This window comes from Phocoena phocoena, chromosome 17, assembly GCF_963924675.1.
Source record: "Phocoena phocoena chromosome 17, mPhoPho1.1, whole genome shotgun sequence".
NCBI classification, from domain to species: Eukaryota; Metazoa; Chordata; class Mammalia; order Artiodactyla; family Phocoenidae; genus Phocoena; species Phocoena phocoena.
Window position 1 is genome coordinate 79295131 of NC_089235.1, and position 20962 is coordinate 79316092.

General features: G+C 65.2%; 1 protein-coding gene across 1 annotated transcript in view; it reads right to left on the reverse strand.

Annotated features, from left to right (window-relative positions):
• TSNARE1 (t-SNARE domain containing 1) overlaps window positions 1-20962 on the reverse strand; it is a 50340-nt gene that overhangs the window by 1480 nt on the left and 27898 nt on the right. The window contains exons 9-12 of the mRNA XM_065895158.1: window positions 17335-17493; window positions 5988-6060; window positions 1265-1347; window positions 738-900 (exon numbers count right to left, since the gene is read on the reverse strand). Coding sequence (XP_065751230.1) covers window positions 738-900; window positions 1265-1347; window positions 5988-6060; window positions 17335-17493 — 478 coding nt within the window. The remainder of the gene's footprint in view (window positions 1-737; window positions 901-1264; window positions 1348-5987; window positions 6061-17334; window positions 17494-20962) is intronic.

The following is a 20962-nucleotide window of genomic DNA, read 5'->3' on the forward strand; positions in this document are numbered from 1 at the left end:
CTGGGCTCCCTGAGGGACGGGAGGCCTGGGAAGGGAGCGCAGCTGCTAGGAGGGGCCGCTCTTTCCCACGCTTCGCCCTGCCCACAGCCCTGCCTGGTCCAGACCGTCACCCTGTGCCCTCTCCTCCCCGCTAAGGCAACCGGAGTCCCTTGCCCAGCACAGCCCTGACTTCCCAAAGCCCCCAGGGAACAGGACGTCATCCATCATCTCTCCCCAGCCCCCTCCCTGCTCCCGCCGGCACGGCCCCCACGCAGCTGTCCGCACCCCGGCCTGGGGTGTCCCGAGCTCGCCCGGGCAGCCCCTCCCTTGGCCTCTGCCCCCTCTGCCAGGACAACTCCTGCTCGGAGCTCCCCCAGGAAGCCCTCCCTGCCTCGGCTGGCCCAGGGCCCTCGCGTCACTGGACTGGACTGTCCACCCCGCCCTCCCCTAGGACGCATGCTCCAGGAGAGATGCGCTCTGTGAGCTCCACCCCTGCGAGTCGGGGCGCAGCACGGAGCGGAGGGCCAGCGAGTGATGGCGAGCAAGCGGAGGGCGGCTGCGGGCCCCCCCTCCCTGCTGGACCCAGGTCCGAGCCTGCCTGGCCCAGTCAGGGGCTCACGCGGTGGCTGCAGGTCAGCCCGGCAGCCCGGCATTGGTCCCCAAGGCTGCCCTAAGCCCATCTCAAGTAAATCAGGGTCAGATATTTGTCCTCACTCCCTCTGAGCCGGCCAACTCGTCCCAAGCAGAGAGGGCCCCACCAGCTCCAGCCGGGGGCCAGGCCAGGGGCAGACACGGACACACCCGGCCCAGCGGCCGGAAGGCCAGGCGGCCCTCTCCATGGCCCGCGCCCTCCAGGAAGGCAGCAGACACCGACAGACCCATCCTGCCCTTCTGAGAATAAGGGAGAAGCCGCAGAGCTTCCTGCAGGGGCAGCCGGGGTGCCGCACACGCTGGGAACAGGGAGAACAGCCACGTCGGCACCCACTGCAGCGAGACCCAGCTGGTGGGCGCTGCTCCTGGCCGCCCCTCACCCCTGCCCTCTCACTTCACTGCTGAGCGGTGGGCAGAAGCCCCGGCCGTGCTCTCGGCGGCGCGGTTGGGGGAGGGGGTGGTGCAGACTAGGGGGAGGCGGGACCTCCCACCCTGGGCACGCGGCCCGCAACCCCTTCCTCTCCCCTCCCCCAGAGCAGCCCGCCTGGGCACAGAGAAGACCCTGCGGGCCTGCCCCTCCCAGGCGCGGGCAGGGGCCGGCGGGGCGGCGGGCTGTCCCCTCACACTGACTTACTTGGTGCCGGCTGGCTCCAGCCAGGAGCTCACTGGCCGCCTCTGCGTGCGAGGACGCAGCCTCAAGGCCGGCTTCAATACTATCTGCAAATTAAGACAACAGAAGCAATTACAGAGTGGAGACCCCGAGGTCACCCAGGGCCGTGGGGGCGGGGCGTGGACGGCATCTGCCCCCCGGTGATCACTCCGAGGCACAAGCGGGGAGCCCAGCCTCCAGAGAACAGAGGCTGCAGTGACGGGGCACCGGCCAGCCCCCTGGCGCGGGCACTGGCCGGCCTGAGCTGTCCGGACAGAGAGCCTGGGAGTGCCTGTCCCTTGGAGCCGCGGCAGCCCGCTCAGGAAGGGGTGAGGCCCGGCTCTGCAATGACTCTGCACGCCCACAGAGTCGCCGTGGAGACAGCGGGACTGGGCCTGGGAACAGCGTCCTCCGCACTCGGCCCTGGACATCAGCAAGTGCGCTGACCGGCCGGTCCTGGCAACAGGGAGGGGCTGAGTGGGGACCAGGACTTCAGGCAGGGGCCTGCTGGGTGCGTCCACACGGCCCCCCAGAGGTGCCAGCCCCACAGCACACCTGAGCCGCCCTGACGAGGCCCAGGGGCCGCCCTTGCACACCGCGAGACTCCCCTCAGTGACGCCCTTGGTAAAAAGGCGGCATCGCATAAAACAGGTGGCAAATCCATCCATGCCCCGCTGTGGCTGCACAGCCCAGCTGGAGGGCACGCAGGGCAGGGGTGAGTTAGGACCGCGGGGCTTGACCCCAGCAGGAACCGGGTTTGCGCCCAGCTGAGGACCAGGGCGATTCTCTATGCTGTTTTCTCTCCTCCCGAAGGGAAGGACCGCCCAGACGATCAGGGAGTGACCGCGGCCATGGGCACGGCCCTCTGCAGGGACCAGGCGCAAAGGTGCGTCAGGTAAATTCTTGCAGGAAAACGGGACAAGCCTCCAAATTCATGCATTTTGGTGAGTACTCCAGAGGCAGAAACGGCTAAACGCACACATCTCCCTGGAGAGCTGCGCTCCTGGGCACCACCCAGGCCCAGGCAGGGACCGTTCCCATAAACGCAGGTGCCGCCCAGGCACCAAGTCCCCTGGGCCCCGGGTTGAGCAGGGGGCGTCTTCCCTGCCTGTGGTTCCCTCCCTGAAGTCTGAGTCCGGCCCCTCCATGGGGAGCCCCATCAGGAGAGTATGGGGGCACAGGCAGGGCCGCAGGCCCCTGGGCTCACCCCCAGTCCCTGCGGGGAGTGCTCGGCGGGGGCTGCCCTGGAGGCCTCTGCTCTGGGGGTCTCCGGGGCACCCAGACTCTGGGTCAGGCCCCCCGGGACCAAAGAGAAGCCCCTCAGCACCACTCCCCCAAACACGGACAGAGCTACAGGCATGCCGGGTGCGGGGGGGGCCTGCACTCTGCCAACCAGCCGTCCTCAGCCTTGCAGCCGGACCCCGCCCAAGCCCCAGGCCAGAACTGACCCAGAGGCAGGAGCCGGTGCGGCTGGGCCTCGAGCCACCCCCAAACCAGGCGTGGCAGCCACTCCCCTGCTTGGTCTCAGCCCACCGGAGCGGGAGGGGGTGTCCTGCCCCTACCCCTCTCTCTCACTCATTCAACAAACCTCTCTGAATCAGCACTGTGCCAGCCGATCCCAAGAGGAGCTCGCTGTCAGCGTACCGTCCCGACGGAGGAGAGCCCGGGAGCCACGGGGCCCGGGAGAGGGGCCGCCGGCCCACCAGAGCAGGCAGGGGCGTCTGCGCCAGGCTGGGCCTCGTGACCCCGGAGCATGCCGAGCGCCACACCCGGGGGCCACCAGGAGAAACACAGCCACCAAGCTCCTGCCTCGATCCGGGGCTGGGAACTCGCGGGACGGGTCTCAACACCCAGGGCCACACCCATGCCACCTGCTGCCAGCCCCCCTCGGCCCTTAGAGTGTGCCCACCCTGCAGCACCCCAAAACCAGGTCTGTCTCTGCCTGTAGGGGAGCAGGTGGCCTCCCGAACTAGGCCCCTCCCCACGGTCCAGCCCAGGGCACGGCCACGTCCTGGGTCTGCGTGCGTCTCTGATCCGCTCAGCCCTGCTCGGTGCAGACCCCCACTAGAAGGTCTGCTGGGGCCTCTGCTGGGGGCGTCTGTGGCCCCTGCTCGTCCCCACGAGGCTGAATCCTGCCGCCCACTCTGCAGCCCTCAGGAGGGAGCTGGTCCTGCTTCTGCCATCGTCTCCAAAGTCCTTCCAGCAGCTCCCCAGGAAGGGGTGAGGCAAGGGTCCGGTGGAGCTCAGCTTGGAGCTGTGGGTGGAGCCATTACGTGCAGACAGAAGGCAGCCCGGCGAAGGGCGCCCCTGACGGACACTGAGAGGCGCCTCGAGGAGGAGGAGGAAAACGGGTGCGGGGAGGAGACGCTGAGGCACCCCGGAGGGCCCGGCCCGCCCTCCGCACCAGGCTCAGAAACTTCTGCAAAGCTGGCCCCGGCGGTGGGCCCTGGGCTCCGAGGGGTCGCCAGGCCCTGGGAGGCTGCGAGCCCCAGACACTGCCCTGGCCTGTTCTGGGGGCTGAGTGACCCAGGGAGAAGGGACCCCACTCTGAGAGCCCAAGAGGACGTCGGAGGTGAGCTCACCCGCCCTGCCTGCCCCACGCCCAAGACAGGGCACAGCAGGGGCAGGGAGGTGAGCTGAGCCGGGCCAGTGATGGAGGAAACGGTGCCGGCCTCCCACGAGCACCCGAGAGATTCACGGGGACCTCGGCTCTCCGAGGTCTCGGAGGCCCCGCAGAGGCCCTGTCATGTGGGGCGACCCCAGATGGACCTGGCTCTGAGCCTCAGCTCCTTCACGCCCAGGACTGGCCTGGAGCCTCGGTCTCCCCATCTAGACGCACAGGGGTCTCAGTTCTCCCCCGCGGTTCTTGCTCGAAGCTCCGTGCAGGCTGTTGAGGGTCCACTTACTCGGCAGGGCCTCGGCGGGCTGGCCCTCGCCAGCGGGGCCGGGGGCCGCGAAGGTCTCAGCCACCATGCGCTCGACGGGCGTGAGGACGGGGCCGGGGGCCCGGGGGCGCTCGGCCAGCTTCCTGCGCACCACCCCTCGCAGGTCCCGCCACTTGTGCTTGACGTCGCCCAGGTCCCGGCGGCAGTAGCCCAGCGCGTTCACCGCCTGCAGGATGCGGCTCCACACGCGGTGCTTCCGGGCGGGTGGGCCCCGCAGAGCCCCGAACAGCAGCGGGTAGTGGTGCGTCACCCTCTGCACCAGCACCTCGGTCTCCTGCGGGCTGAAGTTGGGCTTCCGCGTCTTGGTGCGTGAGTGGGAGCCCGGCCGCAGGGGCGCACAGCCCGGCCCGGGCAGCGGGGCCACCACGGCCGGCTCGGGGCTGGAGCTGCGCCGGCACGCGGCCTCGCCGCTGCTGGACCCTGGAAAGGCACCGGAGGCTCAGGGCGGGCGGAGGCCAACGGGCGCCTGGCTGCAGATGGGACGGGCCGTGGAGAGCAGAGCCCCCGACCCCGGCTCGTGGCCCCGGGTCTCCACTGCCCCCCGTAGAGGGGACGGTGGCCCCAGACCGACAACCATCGTCGCGGGGACACCCATAACAGCACGCAGCACGCAGCGGGGGCCCGTCTGCGCCCAGGTGCCCATCCCCTCCGTCGGGCCCCAACCAGGGTCACAGCAGGTGAGTCCTCGCCACCTCCCCGCCTGGGACACAGCCCCTACCGATCAGTGATGGGGCTCAGTGACCATCCAGGTGACACCTGGGTGTCCATCTGGAGCGTAAAAGCCTCCTGCACACCCAGCACGAGACGGCCAGCCAGAGTGAGGGTGAGGGAGGACGTGGAGACAGAGGGGGCCCTGGGGTGACGGGCGGCCCCGCCCAGAGCAGGGTCCTGCAGGAGCCCAGGCTCTGCAGCTGAGCGAGGGGCCTGAGGCAGCGCGGCCCGACCCTCTCTGTTCCTGGGGATGCAGCACACCCCGAGAGGGCAGCCGGGCCGCCCGCTGGGGAGCAGGGCGTGCATGGGCCTCGGCACCTCCCCGGCGCCCAGGCCTGAGAGGCGGGAGGTTACCCAGAGCCAGGGGACCCCAGTGAGGCAACGACTCGGCAGGGGAATGGGGGTGGAGGGTGGGGGGCAGCCCTGGGCTGTGGCTGGGTGCTGACTGCTGGCCGAGTGGCTCTGGGCGCCCCGAGCCGCCTTGCTCTTCCAGGCCAGGGGCTGTGAGTACCCCCTCCCCGACCTCCCCGCTGCCCAGGGCACCCGGGCACTCAGGGCAGCAGCAGGAAAGCCTTAAGGCCATAGCAGGTGGCAGGCCGGGCTGGGTGGGGCAGATGCCCTCACGTGGGGGAGACTGGGAAACAGCAGGGACGTCAGCTCCCCGCTCACAGCCCTGTAACCCACCACGCACGTTTCCTGGGAAGTGGCTCCCGGCTACACACCCCCAGCAGTCTCCGCGGGGGGACCCGCTGCAGCCCATCCCCCGCCCAGGACAGTTTGTCCTCCCCCTGGGGAGTCCCTGGCTGGGGAGGAAGGCCCGGAGTGGGGGTGGCGGGGGCAGGCAGGCCAGGGCTCTTCCATGAGCAGAACGGGTGGGCCACCCTCTTGAGTGAAACTCCTCAGGCCCGGCCTTCCCGAGGGGCTGGGGGCGACCTGAGCAGGTGGGGAAGGAATGCGGCAGATGCCTACACCTCCAAACCTGCCCAGGCCTTGCCGTGGGCCCACGCCTGGGGGAACGGGCAGGCGGCTGGGTGGACGGCATGGGTACCCACCGATGGCCTCTCCTTGCTCTGACACCATGGAGGCCAGGTCTTTGATGATCTGGTTCACATCCAATAGGTCACTCTGTGGAAACAAGATGGCAGCCATTAGGTCAAGGGCACGGCCACCAAGAGTGCTAAATGAGAGCCAAGGACCAGAAACAAGCCCAGGGTCACCCCGCAAGTCAGAGACATTGCTGGGATCTGAAATACTGTCCCCTGACCCCGAGGCCAAACCCCATGCTGAGGACCCCAGGGCTGTGCGCTCCCTTGCTGTGTACAGAGGAGCCTGGAAGGTTGCAGTCCAGTCTCGTGCACGGCTGTGGCCCCAGCACTGTCCTGCAGGCCTGACTAAAGGGGCAAAGAGGCTGAGAGCAGAGGGCACAGTCTGCACCTCCCACAGGCCTGTCAGTCCTGCAGACACCTCACTCCTCATTCCCTCCCAGGGGGGCTCCTTGACAGAGGGTCCACTTTCCCTTCTCTGTACACTCGGCCCCTAGCATGGGCCAGCACACGTGGGTGGGTGGTGGGTAGATGGATGGATGGACGATGGATGGACGGTGGTGTGTGGGTGGATGGACGGTAGCCCCACTGCTGTCTAAAGAATGAGCAACTTCGTGAAGCTAGTGAATGGGGTAAGAAGCAGAACTGAGGCCAGGAAACTGGGGTACCTCCCACCCTGCAGGTCATGCTGGGCTCTTGCATCCTCCATGCCGCCCACCTCTATCCTAACTCCACTTTGCCCAGCAAAAGTACCAATGATGCTGGTGAGGGATGTGGCCACACCACTCACAGACCACTCGCCTGGGGCTGTGCTAGGGGCACATCACACATGGCCACCTTCACACCTGGCAGCACCTGTGAAGGGAAGTCACAGCACCCACCTGACAATGGAGGTTGCGGGACTCGGAAAGGTGTGTGACCTCCCGGGCCTCACAGAAAGGGGGAGGGCTGGGATTGGCACTGATGCCCGCTGACTTGAAGCCCTCTCCCTGCAGGAGACGGCTCCTCCACCGGCCAGCCAGGTGACCCTGCGCAAAGCCATTCACGTTGGAGCCAGGTTCCCCCACCTACCACTGGGCAAATCCAAACCTCCTCCTCCCTCAGTGCCCAGCGCGCGGCCAGGGTAGAGCCAGAGGGAAGGTTCTTTCACGCCCGTGAGACGGGGGGGGGGGGGGGGGGTTCACAGCCCGCCCCTGCCCCTACCACCCTGCAGCTCATGCGGAGCCTGGACTGACTTCCACGAGGGTCATTTCACCCCGCTGCAAAATATCACAAGGAGACTCATCCCCTTTTTAGGAGTGCTCTGAGAGACGAAGCCATTAGCCTGATCTTAAACCAACACGTACCATCAACTGCAATTCCACCACGGGGCTCACACACGGCGGAGGCGGCGGCTCTGCTGGGACGGGGCCCACGGCCGAGAAGGTGGTGGTGAGCGTGGGGCCTCGAGTGGCCTTGGCCTGGGCCCATTTCCGGGATCCGCATCCCCACGGCCCTCCCTGGCTGAGGCCACTGGTGGGGAGGCCAAGCTTAGGCGCCACCCTAAGGTCCAGACCTCAAGGTCACACGTGACAGCCGCGGGCTCAGCCGGGCCTCAGGCAGACAGACACACCTCTTCACACTTCCAGGTTCCTGTCCCAAGGCCACCAGACCACCAACCTTGACCTCGGCCCCTGAGCTTGCCCGGTGGGCCGCGGACAGAAGTCTCTCGCACAAGGCTGGCCTGGGGGCCCTGAGCCTGACCGTGGGTGCACTTGGACTCGGGCGCTCAGAGGAGCTTTTCTAGGGCACACAGCCTCCCATGCTGTGTGAGGGCACCGCTGGTACCCCCACTTCACAGACGGGGAAATCATCACCAGAGGTTAAGGGACTTGCCCCGGGATACGCAGCTGGGGAATACCGGCACCCGCGTTCACGCCCACCCGGCCCCCCTTCCCTGGGTCACCGCTGGGAGCGGGGCAGCCCCCGCAGTCGGGACACCTGATCAGCACCCAGGGGCGGCGGGTACTCCCAGGGACGTCTGGTGCCACGGCCGCTGGCACCGGCAGACTTAACGTGCACGCGCTGGATCCCTTCCCGTGGGCACAGGGACGGAGCCTCGGCAAGGGAGAGGGCAGGGAGGGGGTGGCTGAGCAGGGGCCGCGAGCCCGGTGCCTCCTGGGGCCTGGGCTCGGCGGGACACACGGCCGCTGCGGCGGGTGTTCCTTGTCTGCAGCAGCCCTGACCCCGAGAACCCGGGACAGCCCGGGTGGAACACGGGGTCCCCGGTCCCGCTCACGTTCTGGGCTTCGGGAGAGGCCCCCACGGAGATGCAGCTCCAAACGCTGCAAACACACAGGCGCAGGGGCTGCCGACCAGCTCTACAAACTGCCGTCTCCACCAGGGCCTTGTCTCCTCCCCACGTGACCTTTCTGTAGCGAGGAGCCCTCCGAACACGGTCGGGGCTGTGGCCGAGGACGGCGGCCCGGAGCGGCAATGACCCGGTCCGCCGGCGTGAGCTGAGATGCACCCAGAGCACCGGGCACACAGGCCGGCAGCACCGAGGAGGCGGAGCCTCACGCGGGCGACCCGCCGGGACTGCGCTCCAAGGGCACCCGCATCTCATCCTCCAGAAACTCATCATCACAGCTGCCTCCTGGGAGGTCTCCACTCACTGGGATCTGGGGAGTCGATGTAACCTTTGACATGGACACCCTCCTTCATTCCCAGCCTCCCTCTTTTTAAGATGCCTGAGACTCCGGCCGCTGACCGTCGCCACCGCTCGGCTGGCGTTGAGGAGCGCCTCCAGCCCCACGTCCTCTGCAGACTGTCCTGGGGCCCTGCTTCGCCCTCAGACCCATGACCCTCCGAGTTGTTCGGCGATGAATAAATCACTCGCTTGGAAGAGACGCTCAGGCTGGGCTCCTGGCAACACTCCGTGTTTCAGGAACGGCTTTCTGCAGAGACCCTTCCCCACGTGACTCAGACTTGACTCGCCCAGGACGAGGCTGGGCCCGGACCCCTAATTCCCTCTCTGCCTCACACAAGAGGAGCCGAACCACACATCCCGCGACCCGCTGGGACAGGAGGCATGCTGGCCAAGTGTGAGCCCAGCTCCTCGCCACAGCCTGCGCCCCCCGCAGACGCCCCAGCCCAGCCCCTCCAGCTCGGCGCACTCCCTTGCAGACGAGAAGCCTGTCCCGACTCCCAGGTGTTTGCACGTCATACGGCACAGCGTCCTCCTCGCTCAAGAGCCCCCCACTCCCTGGAACAATCCTTCTGAATAAAGATCCTACCCACTCAAAAGAGAAGGAAGCCGCGTCGGGGGGATAAGGGCAGCGAGGGTGTCCAGGGCCCCCCTGCTCCGGCGGGTCTCCACCAGCTCGGTGGCCAAGGGAGCGAGGATGGGACCAGGGGACACTGCCCCAGCACCAGGCTGACCCCCGACCTCGGGCCACCGTGAGGGGATCAGCAGGGTGCACCCACCCCCACCCCCCACGCAGAGCCGGACGGACCACGGGGAAAGGGTGGCAGGTGAGCCTGGGGCCACAGACCCCTCCTGGACTCCCAGGCAGAAGCCTCCTATGTGACCTCAGAGAACAGACCGGACTGGCTCCGAGGGGCTGCTCAGAGCATGGGGACCCCAGGATCCCAGCTCCCAGCCAGATGAGCCTGTGGGCGCACAGCCTCCAGCCCCCCTGCAAGGTCTGGGGCAGGGAGCCCCAGGCGCACTTCCCTAGTAATGCAAGCAGGTGTGACCCTGGCTGCCCAGTGTCTGCGGTCCCCACCCCCAGCCCCAGGCCTTTGGCCGGTGGAGGAGTTTGTGGGCCAGCACCTCCACCTCCTCCAGGATCACTCACAGGTGCTGGGACGTGCTGGCTGGGGGCAGACCTGATGACGGGCCAGGAGAGGGAGGGGCCCAGGGGAGGGGGCAGCACACAGAGCGTCAGTATCTGGGCACAGGCGACCGGCACGGATGGCTGTCCCTCCGGTCACCGTGCTGGGCACCTGAGCAGGCCTGGGCTCCCGATGGAGGATGCCAAGGGCAAATGAGGGGGCTGTGCCAGAGATCTGGGCCCCACCAGGAGCTGGGGTAGGAGCCGAACTCCAGGCAGAAGTCCAGGACTCAGTCCCCGGGGTGTGACCTCAAGGCCTGGCTGGTCACAGGGGCCATGCTGGGAGCCCAGAAGCCCCCCAGGGCTGCCCTAGGATGGAGCCCCTGGGGATGGCAAGCAGCCCCAGCCACGGTGCACGAGGGCGGCAGGCACTGGGAGCCATGTGCCCAGGCGTGGGCACCAGAGAGCGGGAGAGACTATAAAACACCTTAACTTAGTAAATGTTTAAATCAGGCAATTATTTTCCTGATGGCTTCTAAAACTAGAACTCATTAAAAGCTCTCACGGAATCTTCTCTCTTTTTACTGGCACTGAGGAATAACAACCTTGCACAGGACATAATAAAACCTCGGGTGTGTGTGTGTGTGTGTGTGTGTGTGTGTGTGTGTGTGTGTGTGTGTGTGTCCTCCACCTTTAAGAGCAAAAGCAAAGAAAATGCCGCTGCATTTTTCTCTATCATGCAATCTCTTCTCGTAATTAGGATCTTGGCAACCATCCACCTACAGAGACGCGGTCCCAGTTCATGGAATAGCCAAACTTTATTTATCGATTTATTCCCATATTTATAGCTAGATATTGGCCAGATCAACAACCCCCCACGCTCTGGTCGCACAATGCCAGCTACCGGCAGGGTGGCTGAGGCCCCACACGCTCTGCTCAGCCTGGAGGCCCTTCCTGGCCCCTCTTTACCCCAGCCTGCTCCCTCCTCGGCCTGCCAGGTAGCCATGGCAACAGAGCAGCTGGTGAGCACAGAGCTCTGCACCTGGGTCAGGTGACACAGCAGCTCAGGAGGGAACAGGTAGCGCCAGGCCTCGCAGGTGAGGTCCGGTGAGCTGGGCTTTGGCACAAGGAGCCGGTGAAGACATGGCAGTACAGGCCGTGGGCAGAGCTGGCTGGGAGGCAACAGGTGACTCGGCCAGACCCGTGCCTGGCAAGCCCGTTCCATGCTGGCAATGGCTGGGGGCACGTGCCCATCTCATTCGACCTCCTCCCAACCCCCTGGGGAGACCAGGCACCGCCCTGCCCTCCAGACAGGAGGAGCCCACCTCAACCAGAGTTAAGTGACCGGCCATGGGCAGGCGGAGCTGGGCCTCACGGGCTGGCTCCTGGGCTCCGCCATCCCCTCGTGGGGCGATCTCAGTGCCCTGCTGCAACCTCCTCATCTGGGGAAGGTGTCAGAGCATCAGAGTCGGGACAGCCCCGCTCTCGAGTCAGGCAGCTGGGCTCCAGTCCCAGCTCTGCCACACGCAAGCTGTGTGGCCCGGCCAAGTGACGACTCCGCCAAGGCTCCACCTCATCTCTGGTCAAACTGGAGCACCGCGCTGCTCAGGTTCACAGGGCTTTTGTGTGGGCTGACGAGAAGCTGCATGTAAATAAAGGCAGCAGAGCCCTTTTATTAAAACACAGATCTTCTGCGGAGTCCCAACATGTAAAACTTTTCACCCATTCACCTGCCATCCACTCAACCCTGTCCATCTACCCACCCATTCCCCACCCATCCCCCTACCATCCATCTATCTACCCACCCCTCCATCCCCCATCCCCTTGATTGTTCCAGAGAGAGTCACTGAGTGCCCAGTGTCGTGCACCCTCTGGGGTGCCAGGACTAAAACAGACGAAAATCCCTGCCTCCATGGGGCTTACGTTCTCCTGGAAGAAGAGAAATGATAACGAGATAAGTAAATAAGTGGTATGTTAGACAATGCAGAAGACAACTGAAATTTTAGACGGGGAACATCTGAGTCAAAACCTGAAAATAAAAGGAAACAAGATGCTGGAGTGTCTGGAGGGACAAGGGTCCAGGCTCGGGACGGGGGTGGGGCTGAAGGGACGCACTGGCCCGGTCCTGGCACTGTGACCTCGGCCGCACTCAGGGAGGACGGACAGGGCAGCCCACTTTGGGGGCAACGAGGAGCCCAGGTCTGGGAGGTGGGACCAAACTGCCCCCGGGCTGGAGAGGGCCGCCCCGCCGAGAACCTGGGAGAACGTGGGCCCAGAGCTGGCCAGGGGGCAGCAGGAGCACGGGGGTGTGGAGGCACCCCTGGCAGAGGCGAGGGGCAGCTGTGCAGGGACAAAGCAGGGGTCACCCGTTAGCACTTGGGCAGCAGGGAGGGCCCTGAGGGTCCACGAAGACCACCGGCCGCAGCTGTAGGGACAGCAGGCAAGCCACTGGCCAGAGGGAGACCGGGGCTCTGAGGGCGGCCTTGTCTCCAGAAGAGGAAGCTCTGGAGGCCTTGCCTCCACCCTCTGGGAGGACGGTCTCCCGGGAAAGGGGCCCCGGCGGAGGGCTGGGCACTTGAAGGAGTGTGGTGGGGACCTGCAGGCACCCCTCCTGCCCCTCGGGAGAGGCCTCGCCCTGTCTCCCAGCCCCCAGCTCAGCCTGCAGCCCCAGGGGTCACCACAGTGGCACCCAGGGATGCCCCACATTCCAGTCTGCCAAGCACCCCGCAGCCCATTATCTGAGAGTCCCCCATTTCTGATCGCGCCACAGGACTAAGAAACAGGATCAGAGAGGGGACCTGAGGCTGGAAGGGATGTGAGGGGGGGCCAGCTGGGAGAGCCGGCTCTCCCCAGGCTGGCCACAGCCTTGCTGTGTGTCTGAAGGGACCCCAGCCCTTCTCTCGGGACCCCACATGCTTAGTTACAGAAGGCACAGGATGGAGGGTACACGGCCACTGAGAATGGGCAGTGGGCACCCAGCCCTGCAGGCCAGACTCCAGAGGAGGGAGGGCCGAGGCCCTGGAGGACGCAGGGCTCTGGCATAGCTGCGGGTGGACAGACAGGCCGTCGAGGGGCAGAGGACAGGCCTGGGGACAGAGCTGCCGCTGGCCGGCAGTGGGGAGGGGCACAGCTCCTGGACACTACTTCACCGGGAGCCCAGACACCTCCTGACGCCCACCGACCCCGCCGCTGCCTGCCCACTCCCAGCCTCACGCCGCCGCCTGAACCCACGTACAGCTCACACTCCATAACGACATGGACGTTCCCTCTCCTCTCTGCTCCAGACAGGGCCACTGGCCAGGAGGCTGCGACCCGCCACCTCTGCCCCAGCAGCACCCCTCCCCGACCCTCGGGGTCCTGGGAGGTTTGGGGCTCCTGAGGCCTGGCCCACCTGGGACCAGTGTCAGGGAGGTACCCTCAGCTGGGAATCCAGAGACCAGCCGCCTCCAAAACAGGGCGGGGGGAAGGAGCCCGAGAGGGGAGCCAAGGGCTGGCAGGGGGTGGACGGTGCCGCGGGTGCCCTGCCGTCGGAGGGACCCGCCCCGCAGACCAGGCTCCTGTATGCTTGGAGCTCCCCTCGGCCTGGCACGGCCCTCCTGATGCGCCTCGCCTGGGTGCGGCCAGGGCTCAGACCACCTGGGTCCCAGCCGTGTGGCGTGCCTGTCGGGAAGCGGGTACCGACATCCGGGCTCCACGGGATCACGTGCCAGGGACACGTGTGCCCTGGGCTGGCGCGGCTCCCCTTCGTGATCAGCCACTCTGCCCTCTGGAGCCACGAGGTGCCCCCCTGCTCCTCTGGTTGGAAGGGGCTATCCAGAGGGGTCTCCTGCACTCTGGGAGCCCGCAGGCCAAGCACAGCCGTCCTTGGGGCAGGGAGCCAGCTACTGGAACACCAGGCACACAGCTCTCCATCGCCAGGGCCGCCTCTAAAGCTCCAGGCAGAGGGCAGAGCAGGGGAGGGGCGGCAGCCAGCAATACCCGGATCTGGGCAGGGGCTTCTGGGCGGCAGGAGCAGCAGGTGAGGCGCCTTCTGGGCATCGCAGGAGCCCAGGGGTGGGGAGGGGGGTGTCTGTGGGGTAACAGGGAAGAGAGCAGTGGGGGCCATCTCATCGTGCCCACAGATGGGGAGCCCCCAAAGGGTCTTAAAGGACATTCCGTGCTGCCAGAGGACGGGCTGCCCGAGGAGGTTGGGTGGAGGTCTTTACAGCACCCCCAGGGCAGGATGCCCTCACTCGAAACCTAACTGAGCAGGTCCAGGGGCCACTGAGCCAGGGAAGGGCCCAGAACCACTGCAGGAGGCCCTGGCAGCCCTCAGTCTCCTGCCCACTCACCACCTGATCCCTGGCCAGCAAGCCAAGGTGCCGGTCAGCCCCTGACAGCCCTCCATGGGCCATCTGAAATGGCAGGGCCCTGAGAGGGAGGCTCCTCCCTGACCCACCCACTTCACAGATGAAATGACCGAGGCGAGAGGCAGGCCCAAGGTCACCCAGCCAGTTAGTGGAGACTTGGGTCTAAAGCCAGGAAAAGGCACCCCAGGCTGGCACTTCATTTTGTCCCATAAGGTGACTCGGGGAGAGGGAGGAGAGCAGGGACAGAGACACTGAGTGGACCCATCAGCTCTACACCCTCAGCGCCAGGCTGCTCGGTGCCCAGCAGCCACCCCGGAAATGCCCAACATGGACCAGAAAGCAGAAAGAGAAAATTATGAAGGAATCGGATGTGATTAACCTGTTGTCGTGACTTTAATTCCACCTTTTGGGCCTCAGTTTCCCCATCTGTCCACACCCCCTACCCCCCACCTAATAGGTAAGTCCTTCAAGGCAGAACAGGGCCTCAAAGGGGCTCCCTGGGACCACAAGTCTCACTCCAGTAACACTGAACGCATAAACCCATGCAAGTCCAAAAGCCCCCGTGGAATGTGGGGGGCAGTAGGGGGGGTGCGGTAAGGAGTTTCCACATGGAACCAGTCTGCAGCCTGCCAAGGTGAGAAATGCCACGTGTGTCTTCCTGAAGCTGTTCCCACAGTCCCCTTCCCAGAGCACTGGCCCACTCACCACAGCCCAGCCCCTGACAGGCCATGCAGATCTGGACAAACAAGCCCCAAGAAACCTAAGCAGCGGGGTTCTGGCCGTCTCGGCACCCTGCCAACAAGTCCTGTTAGAGATGTGCTGTCACCAGGACAGATGCAAACCTGGGGGAGGGCTTTTTAAACACTAATGACATTTTCGTTTGTCTTTCCCACTTCCAAAGACCCCGAAGTGGGGTGGGGAGGGAGGGAGGGAGGGAGGGAGGGAGGGAGGGAGGGATGCAGGCAGGGAGGAAGGGATACAGGGAGGTGTGGTGCCCAAGACCAGTGCTGCTGACTCCCCGTCCCACGCCATCACCCTCTGGCCAGCACCTGCCTCGTACCCACACCACCCACGCTGCAGATGAGAAAACAAGCCTCAGGCCCCGCCCACGGCCCCCCAGGAAGCTCCAGCCTGGCTCTGAGGGCCACAGACAAGACACTGAATTCAGGCTGGCCCTGCATCAACCGAGGTCCTAGTCGGCCCAGAGCCCCACTCCTCTCCCACCAGCCCGTGCCCCTCCATCTTGGCTAAATGACAGCAGTGGCCTCCACATGGGGCCCCCTCACCCCCAGTAAAGCCCACCCCCTGCCTGTACTCACCACTCACACGAGGAGGGGCTGGCGGTACCTGGGCCCTCTGCTCCCCTGAACCCCGGCTGGGGGCCTCTGCGTGGACACAGAGCTGTGCATCTGGCCCCTACCTCAACCTGGCGGCCACGAGAGGCTGTCCAAAGCACTGGCTGACCCCCTGAGCAAATCCCACGACCTCCTGGGGCTTTGCCCTCAGAGCGGAGGGTCCACCTGCTCAGGAGCTCCCAGCATTTCCTGGGGGGCAGCCCTCACCCCACTCACATCCTCAGGCCCTGGGCCCTGCTGGGGAGCCTGCAGCTCTGCTCCCTATGTGCCGGGCCAAGGCCAAGTCCATCCGTCCTAAGCAGCCGCTTCATTCCACCTCACACAGGCGGCCCAGACCCCCGGGGGTGCCCGAGGGGCTGTCGGGGGCTCTCCCTAAGAGGGCTTCAGCTCTCAAGCTGCAGGAAGAAGCGGGTCCCTCCCCACTCAGGCCTGCCGGCACCCAGAGTTGTCGGGGCGATGGCTCCTAATTTGTTCTCAGCTTCTCTGGGAAAGCAAGTCTCACTGTGCCAACGGCGGGATAAAAACATCTCTGTGTGTCTGGCCCTTTCTGGACCATCTCGGCAAGAGGAAGAGGCCTGCCTTCCGAGACACGGCCCCCGTGTGGCCGCCTTCCTCTCTGGGCAGCGAGGTCTGGTTGGGGGGAGGTGGTCCACTGAGGCAGTCCTCTGACGGGGGCTGAAGAAACAAGCATTCCTCCACCAGGCCAAAGTGCAGGGGTGGGCAGAAGGAGGGGGGTCGAACCCCGCCTCTCAGGGTGGCGTCCACCTACTTCAAGAGTGTAGGACCTGCTCATTGCAGACACGGTGACAGGGCCTGGGCCAGCGACTCAGTTTACCAACTTGCCCAAGTCTCTGTTTTTCTAAAAGAATCTGCTTTTAGGGAAATTTTGTTCCAGAAACCCAGCTCCTGAGAGCTTCGGGGCAGGCAGGCCCCCCAACTCCTCCGCCGGCAGGCAAAACCGAGGCCCAGAGGGAGGAGGGGACACACACTCAGAGGCTCAGGCCCCACCACCAAGAGAACCAGGTGGCCCAACGGCTACATTCTACATGCACTTCCCACATCAGGAGGCCCCCTCGCACACTCACTGGCACACCTGCCCCTGCACATGCACATCCACCCACATACTGGCACACCCACTCAGGCACCTGCTCCCACAGGTCCATCTCAGGGAACTGCACACCTCTGGCAGTTGTCACAGGTCATCCATGGCCAGCAAAACATCTGGCAGCACGTATTACACACACGCAAACTTGAGAAGAACAAAGAACTAGCAGCCCCCCACACCCCATGGTCGGACACTGACAACACCACCGCCACCTGCTGGCAGCCGCCCCAAATTACAGGTTCAGTTCTCTCGGCAGGTCACTCAACCACTCAAAAACTATCCACTGGAACTAACTGCTCTGGGCGCTGAATGGCCTCATCAGAGCGAAATGGCTCCCTGGAAACCTAAGCATGCAGTGAAGGAAGCAGCCATGGAGACTGACACGTGCCACCCGGGCACAGGCCCTGAGCTCCAGGCCAGAGGGCTGAGTCCACTAGGAAAACGCGGGGGGCAGGGCGATGAGACAGAGGGCGAGACTCTGTTGGGTTCCCTGGACTCCCTCTCTCCACTGGGCGGCCCAGGTGGCCAAGCTCAGGCAATGCCCTGGGAGCCCAGGTCCAGCCCCTCTGGGCTCGGGCAAGGGGCGGGCCTCAGTCTGCTGGTCACAGAGCAGTGGCACCACCAAAGGGCCAGCCCAGCCTCCACTGCTGGAGCGCCGAGAGCCGCCACGGCAGCCGGGGACACCCGTGGGCACACACACACGCATGCACGCGTGCGCACGCCAGCCCGCACCTCGATCTGCAGGATGGCCTCCTCACGCAGCCGGATGGCCTCCAGGTCCTCCTCGGTGATCTCCGGAAGCAGCGCCTGCCCCTGGGCCTGCCACACGCCGTCGCCCCCGTTAAAAATCTTCTCGTCCTCGGACAGCTCGGCAAATGGGGCCTGGGGACTCTGCCGAGACACAGACCAAGGTTACCCGCACGCACAGCCTGCTGCCACCAGGCCGAGCTCTCGGCAGGCACCCAGGAGCCAGCCCCCAGCCTGCAGCCCTGAAGGGGCGGGGGGGCGGACTCCACCCTGTCACTCGAGGGGTGTCCCCACAGGGTCCCGGGTGCTGGGGCTGCCGTAGATGGTGGGCAGACACCGGGACCTGTGGCCGTCCCAGGCCTGGCTGCGGGGAGCACTCGGCAGGACCCCACAGCCCCCCAGAGCCAGGGCCACACAGAAGACCCTGCAGAGCACAGCCGCCACGTTCCCAGCTCTTGAGGGGTCACAAGCCTCTTCATGAGACCCCAGAAAATGTGCCTACATGCACACAAACCCCAGCTATTCGTCGGGGGGCTGTGGCCCCCCCAGGAAGCCCGTCCCAGAGCTGGTTACAGACCAAGTGCAGCTGCCGGGCACGGGCCATGGAAACCGAAGCATGGACGTCACCCAGTAGGGCACAGACCCGCCCCAGCTGGGACCAGATCACGGGGAAGGAAAGCCTGAGGGGGGTTTTCAAGTTGTCTTATCCTTGACTGATTTCTTTAATTCACCAAATTTTCGAATTCAATAAACTAGCAGCTTCTCCCTTTAATGAATTCTATCTGTCCCCCGATGGAACAACCTGGGTACAAGTGAGCTGACATCCACCCATGAGGTGCCAGTCCCGAGTGGGGAGTGGGGTGCCAGTGGGGGGCTGCGCCTACCCAATCCCCGCAGAGATGAGGCAGCAGGAGCCAGGGATACCCCTCCTCCCAGAGCCATGGCTTCACACGGACAATGCTTCCGATTACCTGCAAATGTTCGGCAACAAAGACTACTGACCTGCACCCCACGGCGCCCCCCAGGAAGACAGGCAACGGCACACACACTGCCCCGGCCCCGCTCCCCCAGGCCTGTCGTGACGACCAGAGCAAGAGAAGGCACAGAGGACGGGCGGAGCCCCGGGAGGGCAGCCTGCCCACCAGCGCCCCTCACCTCCCACGTGTGTCGAAGCTCCTTGGAGCCACCGTCTCTGACGCTCCCGACATCCTTGCAGGGAGCAGCCAGGAGCCCACTTTACAGATGAGGCTGCAGAGGCCGAGAGGCCAAGGAACCCAGAAGAGCCGGGAAGTGGAGCAGGGCTCCGGGCTCCCACCTGGCACAGGGAGCTCCAGGGCGAGAACCACAGACCAGGAGAGAGGACGGTGCCGGCACAATGCTGACCACACGCCCTCCTCCCGGCCCGGGGACACACTGCCCTGGAGGCAGAGGTCAGTGCTGGGCGCGCAGACAAGACGGGCGGACAGCTGCCGCTCTTCTTGAGCCCCTCCTACAGGTGTCTGGGCAGCGGGGACGGGGCTGAAACACAGGACTACCGTCACCCACGGAACGGCCCTCTGTCACATCCCCAGGACACTTGGCGTCGGTCACCTTGGAAGGAGGCTGCAGAGGCTGCCACCTGCCTATTTCCTGTCTCCCCTTTGTTATAGGCCCCTGGTGTCTGCCTGCAACGAAGACCGCCTTCCCGTGCCCTGTGCAGCCGGAGGTCACACGGCAGAGTCCTGGCCACACTGACGCCAGAGAAGTAACTCTGGGTGGGGGCGCGGTAGTCCAGGGGTCCACTCGGCCCCACGGGACGGCCTCTGTGCCTGTCCTCCCAGCAGATCCTGCTCCCTGCGGGCCCTGCCACACCGCCTACAGGAGGCCCCGCGGGTCAGCAGGAAGAGAACACAGTCTAGTGTCCACATTCTTTCCTGCACTTTGGGGCCCATGATGACCACCGCAGGAGCGGATGGACACTGCCCACACCTACTCATCTGGGCACCAAAAGCAGCAAATGGCACAAACAAGAACCTTGGGGCATCTGGGCAAACGCCAGTACAGGCGGGCGCAAGGCGCTGGAAAGCCACGTGTGACTGCGCCTAGGAAAGGGGACACACCAGATGCCACCCTTTCCATTGCTCGCAGCCCCGCAGGGTGGGCACGCTCCCCTCGGTTACAGGGTGATGCGTCCGCACACACCCCGTCCTCCTCCCAAAGCTGGCACTCTCCCTACAGACCACACCGATACACGCAGCAACTCGTCCCCAGAGTCAGCAGAGACCTTTAAATAAATAAATACGTGGAGACATGAACACAAAATAAAAGATCTACAAATTCTGCTGACGGGCGCTCCTCATCCAAGGCGGCAGTCACCACCTCCCCTCCCCGGTGTGGGCGGAAGGAAGTGAGCAGTGCCAGGCGGGCAGGAGCGGGGTGCGGGCTGGCCCCGCGCCAGGCCGCGCGCCTCCACCGCCCCCCTTCTGCGCTTCCCAGGCCGCGCCTAGGTTGCAGAGCCAAGTCAGGTTCCGGCCCAGCACTGGCACCGTCGGGCCAGCGGCACACTCTCAGGGCCTCAGCGTTCTCCTCCACAGAACGGGAAGAGTGACCTCCGCCCAAGGCCTGTGGCCTGTGTTCGCCACACAGCAGCTGTGCTGTCTGCACCCCCGTGTCCTGTCCCTTCCCCGTGCTGCCCGGCACACCCCTCGCTCCCAGCAGGAGCCGCGGCATCTGGTCCCCCTCGCTGATCCCACGCCCTCAGTCCAAGGCGGGGAGGGGACCGAGAAAGCTCAGCTCTGCCGCTTACTAGCTGTGTGATCCTGCCGACTTCCTTAACTTCTCCAACCTCAGCCTTCGCTTCCCTAAGACGCGGCTGATACCGCCCACGTCCCAGAGTCACATAAAGAAGTGACCGGGATGCAGGAGAGGCACTGACCAGCGAGCACACGTGAAAACGAGATGCCAATGGAAAGCCCAGGTCGGGTACCATGCAGGGCCGGCCGTCCCAGGGCAAGTGAGTTACAGGGCACAGGACACCGTGCCTGCGGGGGACCCCAACAGTGCGCCCCTCCCAGCAGCGGCTGCTCCAGAACAGGACACCCAGCCCTGAGTTGCACTGACGCCTGCCCCCGACCCACCTGATTCCATTGGCCTGGGGCACCGCCTGGACAGGGGCTTCTAAAGGCCTCCCTGGCAAACCTAACAGCCCCCGTGGGAAGAGCCCTGGCCCGCGCACCCAGGGGCACGCCCACTGCAGCTCCGCTGTAAAGCACAACGTGACCAGCAGGGGGTGCGCAGGAGCACGGGGGCGCAGCCTGCAGTGAGCACCACGGACCAGCTGAAAGTGAGTCAGACACTACAGTGCAGAAGTGACACTACGGGTGTCGCGTGAAGCCTCCTGGAGTCTGGGTTTCCGTGGAAGCTCCAGAAAGCCGAAGCAAAGGGTGCCGGCCTCCCTGCAGGCGTGGGTGCGGCGCCTGGCCTCCACAGGTACCGGCCGCCTTCCCCAAGCGGCTCAGGACAAGGGAGCAGGGAGGGAGAGAGGGCTGATCCCGCCGCAGCCCCCCTCCTGTAAGGATCAGAAAGCACGCTTTATTCTCCTCACAAAGCCTCAATGTGGGTCTTGAGCTCTGAA